The 20721-nt window shown below is 40.3% G+C and overlaps 1 protein-coding gene across 5 annotated transcripts in view; it reads left to right on the forward strand.

Annotated features, from left to right (window-relative positions):
- The first annotated feature begins 1796 nt into the window (after nucleotides 1-1796).
- The window catches only part of ATP9B (ATPase phospholipid transporting 9B (putative)), a 121716-nt gene continuing 102791 nt past the window's right edge, over nucleotides 1797-20721 (forward strand). For 2 of the 5 annotated variants that reach the window (XM_081873359.1, XM_081873360.1), the window contains exons 1-3: nucleotides 1797-1914; nucleotides 11624-11797; nucleotides 19155-19305. In XM_081873359.1, the coding sequence (XP_081729485.1) occupies nucleotides 1820-1914; nucleotides 11624-11797; nucleotides 19155-19305 (420 nt within the window). In that variant the 5' untranslated portion in view covers nucleotides 1797-1819. Of the gene's footprint in view, nucleotides 1915-11623; nucleotides 11798-19154; nucleotides 19332-20721 lie in introns of those variants that run through there. The other 3 variants (XM_081873362.1, XM_081873363.1, XM_081873361.1) reach the window with 2 other exon arrangements.

Consider the following 20721-nt stretch of genomic DNA (forward strand, 5'->3'; position numbering starts at 1 on the left):
TGCTGAGCAAGATGGACCATTACCTGATCCAGCAGGATCCCGTTATGTTCATATGTGCTGCCAGGAAGTTCTGGGCTGGTGGGGGAATGCATTGGCACTCTTTCATTAGGTTGGGTGTGTGACTTGTGCCAACCCAAAGCTGGGGTAGCTCTGTTGGTAGCGCATGTGACTCTTAATCTCAGTGAGTTTGGATCCCATGTTGGGCAAAAGATTCCTGAAAAGCAGGGGGTTGGACTAGATGGCCCTCATGGTCCCTTCTAAAGTCCTATGAAAGCATCTTTTGTTTGGGGCAACCGGAGCTACTTAAAAAGTACTTTGGCTATTGTTAGTGTGTGGCGCTGTGGGTTAAACCACAGAGCCTAGGACTTGCCAATCAGAAGGTCGCGGTTCGAATCCCCGGGACGGGGTGAGCTCCCGTTGCTCGGTCCCTGCTCCTACCCACCTAGCAGTTCGAAAACACGTCAAAGTGCAAGTAGATAAATAGGTACCACTCCGGCGGGAAGGTAAACGGTGTTTCCATGTGCTGCTCTGGTTCGCCAGAAGCAGCTTAGTCATGCTGGCCACATGACCCGCAAGCTGTACGCCGGCTCCCTCGACCAATAAAGCAAGATGAGCGCCGCAACCCCAGAGTCGGTCACGACTGGACCTAATGGTCAGGGGTCCCTTTACCTTTATACAGTGGTACCTCGGGTTACATACGCTTCAGGTTACATACGCTTCAGGCTACAGACTCCGCTAACCCAGAAACAGTACCTCGGGTTAAGAATTTTGCTTCAGAATGAGAACAGAAATTGTGCTCTGGCGGCAGCAGGAGGCCCCATTAGCTAAAGTGGTGCTTCAGGTTAAGAACAGTTTCAGGTTAAATACGGACCTCCGGAACAAATTAAGTACTTAACCCGAGGTACCACTGTAGTACCTTACCTATTGTCCCTACGTATCATTGTGCCATGCGAGATCCATCGGCAACTCGTAATCTTAACTGAGTACGTAACTTTATTGCAGCAATCAAAGGCGTGGGGAGTAAGTTGGGGTATTGCAACATTTATTTTGGAGTTAGCTTGACTTTGGAGTTCTGGAAATTGAACTTCTTGCCGTTGGGACTTTCCGAGCCAATGAGGAAGCGGAACCGACCGTCTCTGCATGCAGGGATGGCGATGCCGACCAAACACAGAGGCGTGCCGTGAGCCGCTCTACTATCGTCAACGTCGCCACCAAGGGAGATTTCGTGCAGCCCGATTCTACCCATGTTTCTCGGGAAGGAACTCCCGCAAGGAAACGGAGAGAAGCTGCCATCTTCTCCTCCCTCCAGCTCTCCAACGCTCAATGCAGCAGCGCTCAGCGGGAAGAGGCATCCGGGCTTGAATCCTGCGATCTCTGCGGCTCCACACAGACGCCGGAGACGCGGGTCCGCGCCTGCCTTGCGACCCCGCGGGGCTTTCGCTTTCCCTTCCCCGCTCCGTTCCAGCCCCTTCAGAACTCCGCGCTTCGCCCATCCGGCGCGCTCTCTTCCAGCTGGGGGAGGAGCGCGAGCGCTTCTCGGAAGCTGATTGGACGCGGCGCTCTGCCTGGCTCAGCTTCCCTCACGCCCCTCGCTTCCTCTTTCGCTTGCTCTCTTGAAAAACTAAGCCTCCGCTTCCCGCCCGCTTACGTCACCGACGCACTGCGCGCGGGCCGCGTGACGTCAGCTGGCGTCGGCGGTGACGGCGCCGCCCGTCCGTTAAGCTGAGGGAGGGAGAAATCCGGGGCAGAGGGAGGGAGGGGAGGAGGGGAAGCGGCCAGCCGGCGGGCGGGGGGAGGGGAAGGGGGTGGGCGGAGAAAGATGGCGGACCAAATCCCTCTGCACCCGGTGCCGCGCAGCACCCAGCGAAGGGCGGCGTATTACACCAACGCCTCCGCCGCGCAGAGGCACAGCAGGTACCGGCCGGGAGGGAAGTGGAGCGGGGGGGGGGTGCTGGTGTGTGAGGAGCCTGGTGGGGGATGGGCTCCATCCTGCGCAGCCCCCGACTTGGCTGGCAGTTCCCTTCGCCCCGCTGAGGCGTTTGGGGCCCTCACTCGACGGACAGGACAGGGCGGCTGCGGCTCTCTGGGCCTTTGGGTGGTGGTGGGGGGGGTCAGACTGCCTGTCAGCTTTCTTCGGCTGGAGGTGGGGGGGGGGGAGGCTGTCCCTTCTGAGAAGGTGCTCAGGGATTAGCGTGGCAGTGATGCTGCTTTGACAGGCTCCCTTTGCCCTATTTTGGAGAGGGGGGGGTGTGATGTCTCGCGCTGGGACCGGTGCTTCCAAGTCCAGAGCCCTGCTTTGGCAATGCCCTAGAGCTCCTCCCTGGAACATAGAAAGTGATAATGGATGAATACTCTGAGCATGTGCAGAGTGTGTCCTTGTTGCCACTGAGGGGGTCGACCTCTGGGATCAGAAGGAAGGGTTGGTAGAGCAGTGTGCCACTTCTAGGAAGCAGGGAGGGCCCCACTGACACTTGGTTCTAACCATAGGCAACTGGAGGGATGGGCGAAGAACAATGTTGAGAGCACCTCTGTGGTTAAGGGTCTCTCGCCTATGTCCTTCTCAAGCTTGGAGCAAATCTTATGTGGTGGATGGTCTGGATTACCCTTCCTGGTGTTTGTTTACATATGTTGAGTTTCAACAGAACCACTTAATTCTTATCCAGGATGAGTTCAGTGGCAGAACTGGAATCCATCCCCCCAGTTTTCCAAACTTCTAGACTGGGCTGTAGATGTTGGCTACTGAATCTTGTTTCTACTTGGAGGAAAATGATTGTTGATTTTAACGGCCTTCCCTACTAACCAGAGCACTTGAGGTGACTTGCAATATGTTGGAAATACTGGCGTAAGATGTTTAGGGAGGAAATTAGAGTCCCCTCACAAGGCAGAACTTTCTCATTCGGGCTGCTGCAGATGTCTCTAGGCTTTTGATTTTTAGAAACAACTGCAAAAGGCACTGGCAAGGATTCCCATGTGTTTAGGAATCCTATGGGTTCTTCATTCCATGGGTGCCTGTGTACATGCATGGTGCCCTTCTTGTGCATTCTTCTGAGTCTGTGTGAGCCAGGGGCATGATTAATGGGCAAAGGCCTACTCTCCCCTCATACATGTCGGGAGAGCACCTGAACAGGTCTCTAGGTTCAATTCATTGTTGTTCCTCTAGAGCAGGGGTAGTCAACCTTTTTATACCTACCACCCACTAATGCATCTTTCTTGATGGTAAAATTTCCTTACCGCCCACCAGTGCTTGATGGAAGGAGGATTCAGCTTGTGCTGTAGAACCCCCTACCACCCACCTAGAATCCTGAAACGTCCACTAATGGGGAGTAGGGACCAGGTTGACAACCCCTGCTCTAGAGGAACAAATTTGTTACTGTGTTCTATTTAAAAATGGAATCTGGTGATGACCACTTTAACATAGTTGTTTTAGTTGTTTCATGCCGTTGGGTTCAATTGATTTCAGATGCCTTAGGAGTTCATTTGATTACAAAGGTTTTGAGTTAGGCTGGTATACCATTTCCTAGATGGCAACAGGGAGTTTGGTCCTACTCCTAAGGAGGTGTCTGAACTCCCTTCCAATTACAGCTTGGAGTTTATCCAGTACTCTGGGATTTGTGGAGGCAGCCTCTGAGAGAAAGAAGCTGCAAACTGAAACTGGAAATACTGGTGCATATGTATAAGCACTTGGATCTTTACTCTGGGATCCGATTTCCAGGCACAGAAAGTTTAGGTTTTGTAAAGATATCTTTTATTTGGAGAAACATATGAAAAATTAAGGACTTATAGAAAAGATGAAACAGATGACATGTTTTCCTCTTTTTAAAATCAACACATTTGGGAACATTGTAAATACAAGAAAAGACAGATTGATTCTGGTGGTACTTTAGAGACTAACTTTTATTGTCTTTAAAGCATAAGCTTTATAGCCTATAGGTTACTTGAACAGATTTATAAGGTTGAAATTTATGATAAGGCAAGCATTTGACAGCTGTTGGTGTATACATTACATTCACTATCCATCTTCCTTACTACATCAAACTATACAGTATCTCACATGCATCACCTCAGATACAAGACCCTCTTCAAGAGAGGAGTCTTCACTAGTGTGGAGTATAACTGGGCTATGAAAAGGTGTGATGGAGTAATGTGAATCACATTTCATTATGAAATAGAGGTGTGCAAATATTCTTTAAGGCCTTGTAAATGTGGGAAGGAACTTTTAGGCTACATTCTTCCCTGGCAGTAAGCTCTATTTAAAGCAGTGAAATTAAGCACTTAGTAGATGTGCACATAATTCTGCTGTAAGTCTTTACTTAAGCACTGTATTACAAAATCACACTGTATTTTTAGAGTCCTGTTCTTCTCACACCCCCAACTGGGTTGTAGCCAACTAAGTCATTGTACAAGTAGAATGGGTTAGATTCATGCAGTGGAACTTCCACCACCTTGGCTTGGTCCTTACCCCAAGCATCAAGCCCAGACCTGCTGTGGAGAATTAAGAGCAGAGAGGATGAGTGGAGGGGGTTCAGGGAGAGGAGGAGGAGGGGAAGTTCTGTTGTGTTAGCAGAAGTCAGAATGTACCGTATATAATCCTTTGCACATTGTTGACGCTGATATCAAGGTATTTGTGGAGCTGCAGATATAGTAATCTCAGATACAGTTACTTTCATTTCACCTTGTAAATATGTTAATGAAAGGGCATAAGGGTATAATGCCTTAACTAAGGACTTGGCACCTTACTCTTAAACTCATAACGTAGGGGTTTAGGCATATCACTATAATTTATTAAAGGACTTTTAGCTGGTAGCTGTAGGAAATGACCAAAGGGGTTTTGTTAAGTTTAGCATTTTAATTATTTAATTAAATTTATATACTTCTTACTCAACGGAAGACCTCCAAGCAGTTTACAAAGAACAATCTAAAATGTTCCTTAAAAATATTGTGTTGTTGGATTTGTTCTCAGTGTGTACATCTAAATTATTTAGCTACCAACTTAGGTTAGTATTGGGGATTTAAGGTAACATATTTTTAGTTTTCTTAAATATGTAAGTCATGGGGTTGAAGATGATGGAGTAAACTTACTGAGCCCGTCTGTAGGTTATGGATTTCATTACATCTTCAGGATAATAGCAGATAAGGTAAACAGTGGCTTCCAAAAGGCTACCGTGCTGTATATACAAGTTGATTTACTAACAATGCATTCATATACAGTATATATCTTTGCAGATGTAAATATAATTTATTTGTTTAAAAAAATGATATCCCAGTTTTTATCATTAGCTCTCAAAGCAGCATACAATGATGCAAATATAAAATATACAAAATTTAAAACAGAAGTATTTAAATTCAATTCCTGAATAAACAAGGGTTGTGGTTTTCAGACTTTGTTAGTTTAAGGCGCTCTTTTCACATGACTGGTCTGTCATGATACCCTATGTACTGGATACAATGAATATATATACACAATCTGTTTTCATGGTGTGCTAGCCAGGCCATAATTGCCCCACATGGAAAGACTGTACAGTAGTACCTCGGGTTACATACGCTTCAGGTTACATACGCTTCAGGTTACAGACTCTGCTAACCCAGAAATAGTACCTCGGGTTAAGAATTTTGCTTCAGAATGAGAACAGAAATTGTGCTCCGGCGGCAGCAGGAGGCCCCATTAGCTAAAGTGGTCTTCAGGTTAAGAACAGTTTCAGGTTACGAACGGACCTCCGGAATGAATTAAGTACTTAACCTGAGGTACCACTGTACTTCAGAACACCACCCAATATTCCTGTGTGACTATGTAGGAAATAATGTTTGCTATTATAAGCTTCCAAGTTTTCCCAGAACATGATTGGAAAATGGTGGTAAACTGGGTAATGGTGCTTAAGTAAACATTGCCTCTCTGAGATAAGAACTTTAGTTTTCTAGATACATAATTATTTACGTAAGTAAATCCTTGATACATTTTCAGATCATGTATACAATCTTGTTTTTGGCAAACTTGTTAACACTAGATAATCTGGGTAGCAGGTTTTGCACCGTAAAATGTGGCCCCATGTCCCCATGAAGCATGTTCTGTATATAGACTACTCATGAGTTACATGCAAATCTTAGACTATTTTTTTCTTTTTTATTCTGAATTTTTAAAGTAGTTGTGAAATATTTGATTTGGTGAATTAATGTAAATCTGTTAATTGACATTTTGTGTTTGTATGGTATGAAATGTTGTTCTCATTGTCCAAATTGGAAACTTTTTTTTTTTGTAAAAGAAAATAGGTTTTTTTCACGCATTCAATAAAGATACAGTTTTAAAGCTATTTTATAGTCTACTTGATTCTTAGTTTGTATTATATGTTCTTTTAGAGTCCAGGAACAGACAGTTTCTGTTCTTGTGTTTTCTTTAATGGGGGAGAGAGGTTCAGAAAATAGGGTTTTGTTTCATTTTTCAGATCACCATATCTGTTTGTCTTAAGCATAGCTTTTCAGAAGCTTGCTTTTGAAATATGCTACTTTCACATTTTAAAGATTGTCCTTTGAAAGCTTAGTTTATCTAATCTATTCTCAAATAAGGTTTTTTATTATTTAGGTTCAGGACTTATATGTGTGACTCATGCTCATGTTTACTGCCTGGCCTTTTTGTTATCTTCCCGCACCTCTAGAACATCTTTATGTTTTTGTATCTGTCTCTGATAACAAAGTACTTAAACCCTGGACAAAAATAGTGAGCATTCTCTAGTTTCATATAGTTAAGTTTTGTCAATGTCTTTGTATTAATATATCAGTCAATTCTCATGGTATCTTTATTTTAAGATCAAGCCAGAGATAGTGTCTTGTTTTCCCCCAGTGTTATCCACAAAAAAGTAATAAAACAAGATACATCACTATACTATTTCAGTCAATCTGTTTGCCCAGTCCTATGAGACAGAATAATAGCACTTTATTCCAGTTAAGAATGTTCAAACAAGGGGTGTGACATAGGTTTGCAATAACAATGGTCACGTAGTAGATACCAAGCTTGCTGTTAAAACAGAAAACTCCAGCATTTATTGCAATAGAAATTTGGCAAACTAAAAGTCTTAGTTCTCATCCATGTAAGAATAAGAAGTTCTGACCCATCCTAGGTATGTATTTATGTGAACCAATGTGTGCGAGCTTGGTGCAACATGGGTATCGTTACAGGTCTTTCAGTTGTAGTTACTGAAAACGTTTCCAGATTCACTGGGAAAGTTGTCATCCTAGTTACAGAAATTGCTCTTCACTATATATGTGATTCATCAGCTCACATAATCCATAAAAATAAAACATTATTTTAAATGGCTCTAAAAAGATATATAAAATTCCAAATATTGCTATGTTTCTACAGATGTGTTATATATAACCCATAAACATGAAAACTGCATTTAATATTCAACATGTACTGCATATGTGAACTTTGAGACTATGTTAAATATAAAATAGTTTGATATTTTGGTAGTATTATAACACCGCACATTTATTATTTCAAAAATAAGAGTTATAGGAGTTTTAGTTACTAAAACTGGTAAACCTACAGGGAAGTACTTGGAAAACAATTTAACTCCCCCGGTTTGGAATTACAAGTTATCTTTTAAGATAGACTTCTGGAAATATTTCTGTAGTGCAGTTTTGCAGTGTATATCATGTGATATTTAAGAAGATATGAATACAGAGAATTGTTCAGCATGAAGTTTGTGGAATCTGCCAAGATTTCAAAGTAGGCTGCTGTAATTAAACCAAAGAAATTATCAAGGCAATCTGGACTAGAAGGTGATTGCATGTGGAAGGGGATATATGGTTATCCCTTGCCGCCTTAGTGGCCAATCAGATGTATAAGAGAAGCCCAGAAATAGGATATCAGCAAAATAGACCTCTTCCGCTGTTGTTCTCTAGTGAATAGCATTTCTTCTGATCTAGGAGGCAGCATATACAGTGGTACCTCGGGTTAAGTACTTAATTCGTTCCGCAGGTCCGATCTTAACCTGAAACTATTCTTAACCTGAAGCACCACTTTAGCTAATGGGGCCTCCCGCTGCTGCCGTGCCACCGGAGCACGATTTCTGTTCTCATTCTGAAGCAAAGTTCTTAACCCAAGGTACTATTTCTGGGTTAGCGGAGTCTGTAACCTGAAGCATATGTAACCCGAGGTACCAGTGTAGTTACTATTACTAGTGGCTGTTGACAGGCTTAATTCTCCTTGAATTTATCTAATATACTTTTAAAACATCTGTGTTGGTGGCCATCACCACACCATGTTCTGGCAAATTCTGTAATTTAACACTGCACCTCATGAAAAAGTGCTTTCTTTTGTCTTTCCTAAATCTTTCCTAAATCTACCATTAAGCGCCATTTGGGCTGTCAGAAAAAGCACTCTCTGTCCACTTTATCGACAGCATGCATAGTTTTACACACACATGCTTTTTCAAATACTCCCCTGATTCTCTGGAATAGCACACGAGGAAGGGGGACTTGGTTAATATTGCCTCTCTCTTTCTTCCTCCAGCAGATTGCTTCATGGGCAATGAGTTGTGTTCACAGCAAGTCTGACTCAATCCCGTGGAATTTTCCTTTTTCACTACTGCACAGCATTCTGCTGTAATGACAATGTGTCATTTTCGTTACACAAACCTCCACAACCCAAGATCTTTTCCCTGGTCATTTGCTGCCAGTTCAGTGTTTGTTACACAATGATAGGGGGTGAAAAAAAAAATCCATCCTCTATTTTTCTGCATAAAATGTTGCATTTCAAAAGTTCATTAGTACTGTAACAATGTCAGTTCCAAATAAATAATAGGAAAGCTTGGCAGTTTCATAGTTTTTAGCTTTTTTATTAGATGCAAATAAAATAAACTTTCTAAATTAGATTATCCTGTAGGCCTGTAGAAAAGTTTTCCAAGCAAACTCAGCATTTTCCAATTCAAATTACCCTATGCAAATTAATTCAATTCATTTTTTTAAATAAATCTCAGAACACTTATGTGATAGTTTTTTTTGCCTCACTGTGCATCACTTTGTACTTAATTACAGTAAACTGCTTTTGCCATTTTAATGCTCATTCATACAGTTTGACTCTTTGCATTCCCCCCACCCTCTTATATAGTTTGGTGTCATCAGTAAGCTTATCATATCATTTCTTAGTTCAACCCTAACTCTGATACAGCACCCCACTTCTTTGTGGCTAAGAATGAAACCTTAAGTGCTAATTCTCTCCAGAATTGCTGCAGCTAGTATGAAAGTTTCTCATAGATTAAAAGAAGCAAGGAGAAGATTGGGCTTGAGGAATGCTTCCACTATAAGAATGAAGTAGTGACTCCAAAGCAGCATATTATTCAGAAATAAAGTGCCAGAAATTTTGAGAAGCAATGGGAGAAAATTGTGACGATTTGCCAGTTCACCGTGAATTAAACATTAGGAGTAAGGCACGGAGAAACTTCGAGTTTTGCTTGACTTCTCAGGTTTTCTATATTTGACTATCATTCTGAACGCCTTGAAAAATAGAGGGGTAGGAATGTTACAATAGCTCCTTCATGATAGTGTATGTGCAGAAGTATATTTTGGTTTGCTGATGTTTACGTAGTTTGTGTAGTGATAATATAAAAGAAAACAACTTTTTAAAATATAGATATGATTTAAGCAGTAGACAGTAAATTGCAATTGGCACTTAATGAACTCATTTGGTTACTGTTCCTTTGAAAAGCCATCAAAGTTTGAAGAGAGTATGGTATTATTTTCACAGCAGATATTTATAAAAAAGTTAATTTTGAAGTACGTATTGTAATCTCTTTTCTCCTAGTTTCCTTTTTTGTTAGAACTTGTTTAATATTAATGTTCTTTTTCTTTTGGAAGCCATTTTTTCTCCAGATACCTGTCTTGTATCTGATTTAGTAACACCAGTGATGTGTTATGCATACTTACTTATTTATTCATGTGGCTTTCAGAGCTTTATTTTATAAAAAGTTTCTAGCATTATACTTAATTGGTTTGTCACTCATGGTAAACTAGCACAATTCAGTGTACATGGCATTAGATCACAAAGAAATCGAGATTTTTCCCTATGAAAAATCCATTATTCATCATTGTATTGTTTTTAAATAATATGGTAAAAATTCTAACACAATAGGAAAATTGCTTTTTGGAGAAGAATAAATTGCTTGCCAGTTCAAAGGCTGCATTTTGAAGTCAAGTTACTAAACATTATGCTTATTTGTTATCTTAGTAGTTGGCACACTTGTAGAGTTAACACCACAGTTCTTGATTTTAAAATATTTTTGAGAAAACATGTTTTTATAAGAGGTATGAATAAATTTCATTCTTTAACTCCTGAGATGATAAGAAATGCTTTTAGTTTACTGGTGAATAGAAATACGTAATTTTTGACAAAGATGGGTGTACCCTGTTTCATTGTCAGTTGTGCAATGGAGGATTTTGATTTTCTCTCCCCTCCCCTTCCCGCCCAGATTGAATAGTCAGGCATATATTTCTCAGTCTTAGAACTTTGTTTTAACAGCAATTGTTTCATGATTTTTCAGTGAGAATTATGTTGAGAAACGTATCCTATTAATGTGGTCCATTAGCCACTTTAACACTAACAAGTGTAAAGGAATGCCATGAGATATATACCATTGCTTATATGCGCCTGGTTCCCATATAATGCTAGGCCATAGTTGTTCAGCTAACCACAGGTTGTCCACAAATGATCAAACAAACAATGACCAGGGTTGTTTTGTTTTCCAGCTGCTCTTGCCTCATAACTTTGTAGCTTAGCAAGCACCTGAGGTCGAGTGACCAAACTAAACATGGTTAAGGAAGAGTTTGGGGTTAGCAAGTAATGCAAGAGTTCAATGCCACAGATCCAGAAGTACCAACAGCAGCATGTGGTTCCCCCCCCCATAAGATTTGACACTTGTATGATGCCAAAGAAAGGGAGGGCAGTGGTTCTGCTCTCTTCAGTTCATAATGACACAGCAATCACAGAGCAGAATTCCAAGCATGAGATCATTCTTTATTCTAATAAAAACTTGTGATTAGATGGTCTCCACATATGCTTCCAAATGCATGATCAAGTTATGATCAGAGGTCATTTTTCCAAATATGGTGGACATTGGCTGCTTGAATGTCTTATATTGTTTGCAAGACAGTGGCCAGTGGTGTGAACATCCCCAAAGACACCTCCTCCTAGCAGGCCTAGGTCCAGAGTTGATCAAATCTGGACTGAAGTCTATGCACGCAGACGGCTTATATGGGATATCAAGACAGACAGCCTAAAAACTGGTATGAGCTGCTGAGGTTGACAACAGTAAAAAGAGAAAGGCCTTATCCAGGGCTTTTTCTCATCTGGAACTCAGTTCTGACACCTCCCAGGTCCTCTCAGTCAAACTAGCTTCAGGAGCAGGGGAGGATCAAAATGACTGCAGTTTTCTAACTATACCAGTGCACTTACTCATTCATGCTTAACTATTATTTGGCTTAGTGTGTGCAGACAAGGCCATTGTCTGTTTATATATCAAGAATGCTTTGAATGCATGCTATATATACATAGCAGCTAAAAAGAATGTTATCAGTTATTTGGAGTTAGTCCAATGTTCTCATTTATTTATCTATTTATTTACAAAACCAATAGGTACCAAGTAGAAGACGAGTCATCACATTTGGATGAAATGCCCCTAATGATGTCTGAAGAAGGGTTTGAAAATGATGAAAGCGATTACCATACTTTGCCAAGGGCCAGAATTTTTCAGAGAAAACGAGGTTTGGAATGGTTTGTCTGCGGTGGATGGAAGTTCCTTTGTACCAGGTTTGTTGCTGTTTTTCTTTTCTTTTTTGTGATAGCTTGATTTCTGTCTTGTAGTTTAAGTAAATCCAGGGTGATTTTTAACATGGAAAGTATTTTAAAGCAAAACTCATTATAATTTAGAAAGAAAAATATTTGAAAATTAAGAAACTGCAATTATGTGCCACCATGGAGTTTACTGTGGGGCAGGACGGGTTTGAACTGAAGTGGTGGAAGCAAACCCCAAAATACGTTTTTCTACCCTCTTAGGATTCCTTGTGGGATGGGGAAGAATTAAGAAATGCAGATAATCTTTTGCCTTTGTTCTTCCTTCATCCCTGAAGCTCTCACTGGAGGAAAGAGTGACTATGTGCCAGAAGTTATGTGATCTCTGAAGCTAATTCTTCCTAGCCTCCCTCTACTTGGCCTCTGTCAAGTCCCAAGGTGGTTTCTAAGCAGAGCAATTTCAGCTCAAAGAGCGTGTGCGAAGATGTGTACTTCTACTGAGACTTTCTCCTCTCCCCCAGGTTACTCTGGGAGAGTGTAACTTCCATTTCACCATGAGGCAAGTGGTGTAGGGAGGGGGATTCTGGACACAGCCATTGGGGAGTGACCATGATGAGTGGCCAAAGATTGCTGCTCTTTGTCCTGAGTTTATGTAAATACAGTGGTACCTTGGTTTAAGAACAGCCCTGTTTATGAATGATTTGGTTTACGAACTCCACAAAACCAGAAGTAGTGTCCCGGTTTGCAAACTTTACCTCGGTCTAAGAACGGAATCTGAAGGGTGGAAGGGCCCCATGGTGGGAAGCCTCAGAATCTGATTTTCCATTGTTCTTTGGCTCATCAGTGATGGCTGTTGTGCTCATTTCGTTACTATCAATAACATTTTATCCTCATGCTTTATTCTTTGTAGCTGGCTGCTGACACTGCCCATCCTCTCAAAATAGTTTGCCAAAAGGTCCTTTTTCCTAGAGTGTATCGTCCTTACAAAGTTTCATTAGTTTAGGAATTAGAATGGGCAAAAATCCCATTTGGAGGCCTCATTCCTAACTTATTTTTTATGACCTGTAAAGAGAGATGGCAGTACCCTTTCAATGATGTTCCCGAGAGCCTTAACACTAATTCACTAACGGTGGGTAATATCTTGAGTTGATTGATGTTGGTGAAGGGGGAAACGTAAATTCATTAACTGATGATAAGTTAACATTTCAGCTTTAAAGGTTAAAAAGTACATGTAACTGATGACTCTAGAGTGAATACAAGTTAGAATTATCTCCCAGTACTCTGCTGTCATTTATAAACCTCTTGTGTTGAACTCTCATGCTTGACTTTAGCAGAGTCTCTTGAGGAAATTAGTCCTGCATTGTCAGAGCTTTCTCATGTTAGACTTATATCAAATACACTTTTTCACAATAAAAAGTTGCCGTAATTAGTAATGTGATAAAGATTTGTACATTTGCATGTGCTCAGAATTGTAAACATAGTCATTAGCTTTGGGTGCCCCCACATTTTTTCAGATACATTTATATAATCTGTTGACTTTTGCATTTCTGTTTGGGGGAGGCTATATAGAACTATAAAATGAAAATATCATTGATCAATTTAGTTTGGTTTGTCACATATATATTTCAGCTACAGTGCTGACAGCAGTGAAATGCTGTAATGAGAGCGACCTAGATGGTAGAGCTAGGTACTGTATGCTAGGTTTGGGGTTTTAGGAACAATTCTAAGGACAAAGATCAGTATATTTCTTATACCCAAGAATCTGCTGGAGCCACCACTTAAAAGTGTTGCCATTCACCAACCGGAGGGTTAATAGAAAGTTAGTTACAAACTGGAATGTACACAGACATCTACTGCATATACACTCTACATTACAGACCCCTCTCTGAAATGCACATAACAAACTATTATGTACACCAGCCTTCCTCAGCTGGTACCCTCCATGTTTCAGACTACATCTCCCATCAGCCCCAGCTAGTTGAGAGGCAGGGCATCTTCTTAAAAGTTTTACAAGTGATGGGAAGAAGCCAGGAGAACATCATGCAAAACAGGATGTATTAATTTTTTGACCACGTCTATAATTCTAGTGTGGTCTTCTTTTGCAGCACTACTTTTTGTCTTTTGCATGTAGAAGAAGCAGAACATCACTGTCCACTTGCTCATAGATCTGGCTCTGTTGCTTCAGGAACTGTGATTACAGTGTCAGTGAGGGTGCTGATTCTGAGAACCAAATAGCTCACATGATACAATACATTATACAAAAAAACAGTTATTAATATACTTTGTGAAAGTAGCTCTTCTGAATTTTGAAGCCCGATGTCTAGGGCCTCTGATGCTGATGTCATAATGTTGTCTAGACGCAAACCAAATCAGCCATCTTTACTTATAGAAGTTTCAGTATTGCACTTCAGCTTTCATTAAACTTTGTTTAAAAGTTGAGAACTGAGCTGCTGTTTATCATTATTATTAGAATCAGTTGGGGTCTAAATCTGTCATGCAAATTTTGTGATCCGTGCACTATTTTGTCATGCTGCATGTGTTGTGCATTGGGCCTAAGCCAGTCTCATCCAAAGCCTTGAAATAAACAGTAAGACCACCTTCTCTAGTTTTGGCAAAGCCTTGTAGCATTGCCTTCTATTCTATTCAGTGATCTAAAGCAAAATGCGTGCTCTTTCAAAGCAGGAAGAGCATTCATCACATAGGAAAGACTGAGCTGAGCAGTTACGCAGCCATTTTGTAGCCCTGCTAGGACATGTGCCTTATTTAATTGAACTGTATCACTTGAACTCTGTGTCAGAATCTCTTGTGCAGCTCTGTAACACGAGTTATGTCTTTTAGAAATGTTTCCTCTCTATAGTAGCCCTTTCTTATTGTGAATAGTGAATTTATTATATCCAAATGTGATAGCCCAGCTCTTTCATATACCCAAATACAGAGATGGAACCATACATTCAGGCTTTAACATTTACCAAGGAGTAATTGAAGTCAGTTATATGTACAGGTGGCTCTCAACTTACTTGGGGTTATGTTCCAAAGATAGTACGTAAAGCCAAACTTGCTTCAGTTTTTTTGCCAAGTGCGTAAAGCTGAATGTACACAAGTTAAATGTGCATGGGTTGCGAGTTACCTGTACAGTCATACTTCATGTTGCGTCCTGCTCTTGTTACGGACTTTCAGCTTACTAACGCAGCAAACCTGGAAGTGTTTACTTCCGAGTTCGCCCCCGTGCATGCACAGAAGTAATGTAATTGTGGAGTTTTTGGGGTGCGAACAGCACACTGAAACGGATTAAGTCTGCAGCTAGAGGTACCACTGTACAAGTGAGTAGACACCTTATAGGACAACACTGTTAAAGATGTTGAGTCTGTGAATTATAAGCTTAACAGACCTTGCTAAACGTCAGTTTTCCTCTAGATATTTTTAATTATAGAATTGCTTGCATTTTAAAACTGTCAGTAGCATCGGTATAAAAAATGAGAATATCTAAATATCTATTTCCTCAAATATCTTAAGTCTGAGGATACACTACCTATAAATGAGGTAACATTCTGCCCAAATTTATCCTTACAGTGTCAAAAACAACAAAATATCAAGCTCTCTCTTCTTTAAGCTTGTTAAGCACAGTAGCTATGTTACCTTTCTCAGAATTGGCAGAATTCCTGTGTGCTTGATTTCAGTGATCTGTAATACGATTAATGCCTTCAGAAAAATATAACCAATGAATAGTATTCAACTAAGTTTTACTCAGAGTAGACCCATTGAAAGTAATGTACTTGACTAAGTTAGGTCCATTAATTTCCCTGCGTCTACTCTGAATAAAACTTAATTGAATATGCTATGTTAAGCTTTTGAAAGCTAACTCATTTTTAGTTGTAATAATTTCTTCCATTTTTAATTTAGACACTCTCTTTTAGCTTGTGAAAGTATAATGCACATAGATCAATACTCTGGAGTTCTTTGGACTAGATTGATTTCTTTCTCATGAGATGTACATTGCAGTTCTCTCTGATATATATATGCATATACCCACAGACACACTACTTTGTCCCTGTGAAAATGGTGCGGTTGAACATTTCCATATGAAATGAAGGGGATATCAAATACTCGAATTAATTTGGACTGTAAGATGGCCTGTACACTTTCAGTTAATCTGCAACACATTTGTTGTTCAGAGGCATGGGAAAATGCTGATCTTTTAAGAATGACATGACTACAGTGTCGCTTTAGGCCTGATTATCAAAGCTACCCGTTGAGTACATTAATTACAGTATGTTTTCTTCGTAGATGTAGTTCTTGCTATTTAGAATTTAATAAAGAATAGCTTATCCTTGGACTGAGTATGCCAATATAGGGACTTTTTTTGTCTTTTTGATTTTTAAAAAAATGTTCTGAGTAATTTCCTTTTAGTTAAGCTTGAAAATGAGTACAAGTGGGAATGGCTGGAAAGTTTTTTTAAAATGTTTTTTAAGTTCAGCTTTTGACTTGGCAGAATGTATTTCATATGCAAAATAGTAAGATCTATACCAGTTTTGTTCAACAATTGCTATTCTTTTAAGTACATTTCTAATCAGTGCCACTAGGGTACTTTTTCTGTTTTTAGGAAAAAACAATGTTACTATACAGATTTTTATTACAATAAGAAGTTAAACTTTAACAAAATCTATTCTGCTATTCATTATGCTCTCCAGAGTTTTTGTTAACTTTAATTATACTGGAAATATATATGTGTACATGAGACAAAGATGAGAGAGGTAAGTAGTAAAACAACACAACAGCCTTCTCTCTTGTACTATTGGTTATAGCAAGTAGGTCCTTGCATCTTTTCTATGATAGCACATTTAATTAAAAAATTCCATTGTCTATAAATTGAAATTGTGTGATTTTGTCTAAAACCCCTTTTTAAAAAAAAGTAGATGAAAAGGAAACTCAATGTATAGTTAGAATGCGAGCAAAAGTATTTGGTTCTCCCGTCCAAAGCATTTAGCTATTATATTGGGTATCAGGTGATAGTTGTGTCATGGCTGGGTTGATCCAAATTGAATTTGCGTGTCATTTGATACGTTGTCTGTGGTAACAAGAAATTATATTTTGGAAGGGCTTGATAACTTTACTAAACAAATCTATAAATCCATATCCTACGCTGACCCAGCTGAGTCTGCCTGCTTATGCAGTGTAAGACCGCTCCAGGCCAGCAGTGGTGGTAAGGACTGTTGCCATCATCATCGATAGAAATTGAAACTCCCTCGCAGTGAGACCAATCCACACTGTTCTTGGGTTCAAGGAATTGTTTGTGGTCTTGGATCAGAACAGGGATGATAGTGTATCATCCGCCCTGCAACACTACAGCCTTCTAGACTGAGCTGGCAGAGGTAGTCTTGGATGTGGTGTTTGGGGGCTCAGAAGTTCAGGGGGTGGCAGTATGGGAGACAGCATTCTGTCTTAAGGTGTGCAATTTCTTGTCCACATATGTGAGTCTAGTACCTTTGTTGTGTAGTATTCATCATATGCTGAAGGCACACTTCTTTCATTCTGGCCTTTGACACTTTTGATATATATTTTAGGACCCAGCCTATCCTTTTTATTGTAATCTGCTTTAACTGTTTTTAATATACCGTATCGGCCCGAATATAAGCCGTACCTGAATATAAGCTGCACTTTTAAAATTGGGGGGGGGGAGACTCCATTCCTTGCTGCTCCTGTCTGCATACCGGGGGGGGGGGGGCGGGGAGCCATGCTGCGTTGCTGGTGGCCTTTACCCTTCCTCGTTCTCTCCCTTCCCGGGCTTTGGGGGAGAGGACGAGGGACTATGCACAGGGCGGGCACCGCTTTGCCGCACTCCTGGTGCTGTTTGCCCCATGCTCCTGGCTGCATACCGTAAGGTTGCAAATATAAGCCGCACTTTTAACTTTTCATGGTCGGAATTTGGGAAAAGTGAGGCTGATATTCAGGCCAATTCGGTATATATTTTTAATTGTTGCAACTCACCCTAGGACCTTATGGTGAATGTCTGATAAGAAATATTAACAGCAACCTCTAAAAATTACATTCCCCATAACTCAAAGTATATATATTTAATGCTCTTTAAGCAATAGGTCTCATTACTACCCTTTGTTAGCAACAGTTGTGTAAATGTTTTATTTCTAAACTCAATACTAGCCTTAGATTATTTCTTCCAAATGTTTCTCTGAATGTAACTATGTATGCTTTGACTTGCATAGAGGAGCCTTTGTTACTGTTTTGCGGGCAAAAGGCACATGATCGCAAAAGGCATGCAGCAGCCTCTGTATACCAACTGATGGGGATTTCTGCTTCAGATGGACACAGGCTTGCTGATATCCACGTCTTGAAAGTATTGAATCCTATTTGCTTGCAATAAATACTTAAAATTGAATTGTCAAAATCTATAATTATTTCCATCAGTGGAGACCTCATTGCATCTGAGGGCTTAAAGTGTACTTATCTCTAGGTGCCAATCAGTCCTTTATCACAGGCATCACAACTGTTTAGCAGTGCCAAACTTTGTTCAAACATATGTAATTTGTTTGCTAAGCTGATGAAGATTTTGGCACCTGCCTAAGGGGGAGGAATAGTTGTTACCCGAGTCAGCCTTCCAATTCATGAACAATTCTTCACTCAAAATATTCTGTTTTGTAATTGAAAGCCCAAAGAGATGTTGAAAGTCTTTAATTTGTTGTATTATTAAGAATTAAAATTAATCAAACAAAACTGAATAATTCACATATTAAAATCTATAGTGCTGCATCAAAGCAATAAAGCAGTTCTTTTCTATATAGATTATGACCACCAGGGCAGCTTTCCTAAGCATATAGGTGCTACATTTTATCTTGCGGTGTTCTTAAAAAAATAGTAATCCTATACTCTGTCCACTATAGCTGCTGGCCAAGTTGCAAAGTGCCACATATATATGCAGTGGCATTTCAGCCTTCCTCTGCTGATGGCAGCAGCCTGCACTCCAGTAAGCTTTCCTGGAAGGTCAGGAGCCCTTTGAAGCATATTTGAGGTGCTATCGGGAGTGCATGGGATGGGGGAGGGAAAGCCTAGGAAAACAGTGCCAGAGATCCAATGCATCCTTTCCCTAGCTTTGTTGCTGAACTCAGTAAAAACCAGGCTTTGTGCCCTGAATTTATGGAACTGCTTTTCAGTCAACGTGGTTAAGACAGAACTAGCACCACTCCTAAAATACACAGGAAGCTTGTGGACATGACTCTGTTTACAAATACTGTAAAAATAAAAAATAGGCATCTGAGATCTGTTAGTTGCATTGAGTTACTTTCTTTAAGAACCACGGCTTTCCTTTTAGCAAGCTGAATATACTATACTGACATTTAAAGCATAGCTTTCTTTTTCCTTGCAGTTGCTGTGATTGGCTCATAAACATTTGCCGGAGAAAGAAAGAACTCAAAGCACGCACAGTATGGCTTGGATGTCCTGAAAAATGCGAAGAAAAATATCCAAGAAATGCTATAAAAAATCAAAAATACAATATCTTTACATTTATACCTGGGGTAAGGCTACTAATGATTCCTTAAAGGTGGGCTTAGTTTATGTCCCTTATAAATTGTATGTCTTACAATATTTTAAAACAAATCATTTGAATGATAAGTTGTGCAATCGTTTCATGCTTTTTTGAAGTTCAGGCAATCCTCTTTCCCCACTGAGAAATGTGCTTGTTGGTTAAAGTGATTAGTGGGTTCAGTGATGATTACCTGTGAGGAGCAGAGACTACCAAATTATTTTTAGGTATTGTTTTTATTTAATTTGTCTACCACCCTTCATCAAATGATCACAGGTATATATTTTCTTTAAAAAAACAAGGGCACAATGAAACATTGGGAGGAAAACAATAACACAGCATAACAAGAGAATGCCCAACAATAAATACAGTTACTCTTCTAAAGCAGATTATTTCTGGGCCTGTGGGCACATCTGGAATTTTCAAAAGGTTGCCATTCTGAGCTTGAACTGTCACAAATTGTAGGGAGTGCCCTCTCCTCATTCCCACTGCATACATGTGTTTCTTGGGCACTGAGAGGGATGCAAGCTGGGAAGAGGAATGCCCAAGACAGGCCCCCAGAGATAAGGAGAGAGAAAAAGTCAAACACAGACCTCCAGACCCTGGGGTGGGGAAACATAGAAACCCAGAGAAGAGAGGAGAAACAAAGCAAGGAAGAGACACATAGAAAAGATGGGAGGAAACAAATATACATACCCTGTACACTCTGACACATACTCAATTCCTTCTTTCCTTTCTTTTTTTACCCTGCTCCATCTGATTGGCTGCTCCATTCTTCCTTTCTCTCTCCATACCCCCTGGGTCTCACATCTCCTACACCTTACCTTTTTCTTTAAAAAATGTTTCCCCTCCCACATTATCTGTTGGAGGGCCAATCTCAGCATGGAAGGCTAGTGAGCTGAAAGAGGAAATACCAACAAGCCCCCATCTTGACTGTAATTTTTCAGACTGATATCTGCTGACTTCCAAGCTGTATGGGAAGGGGGAAGATAACTAGTGGTGAAGGGGGGAGTGAGGGGAAGCTTTTCACGGGTGCCATTGTGGCCTCAGGCATCACATTGGGCACACCAGTTCTAAGACACGATTATATGACATGATCCAGACAAAGTTAAGCATGTTTATGTTTCATTGATTTTAGTAGGATAGATAAGCATATGATTAAATCTTCCAGCAAAGACAAAAAATAGTTTTAAGTGTTAAAATTTTATTAGATTGATCCTACACGTTTTGGGTGATTTAAAATACCTGTTAATGAATATTTTTAATCTTACGATTCAGGATAGGTACATGTAAAATGACCTCTTAGTAAAATGTGTGTCGATTTGAAGGCTGTATAAATTTGACTTCAAATTGTTCCCTTGCTGGAAGCATTGCATTGCATTGTATGTACCTTCAGGTCAAAGTAAAC

Source organism: Podarcis erhardii (assembly GCF_964252035.2).
Source record: "Podarcis erhardii genome assembly, chromosome: 8".
Taxonomy (NCBI): domain Eukaryota; kingdom Metazoa; phylum Chordata; class Lepidosauria; order Squamata; family Lacertidae; genus Podarcis; species Podarcis erhardii.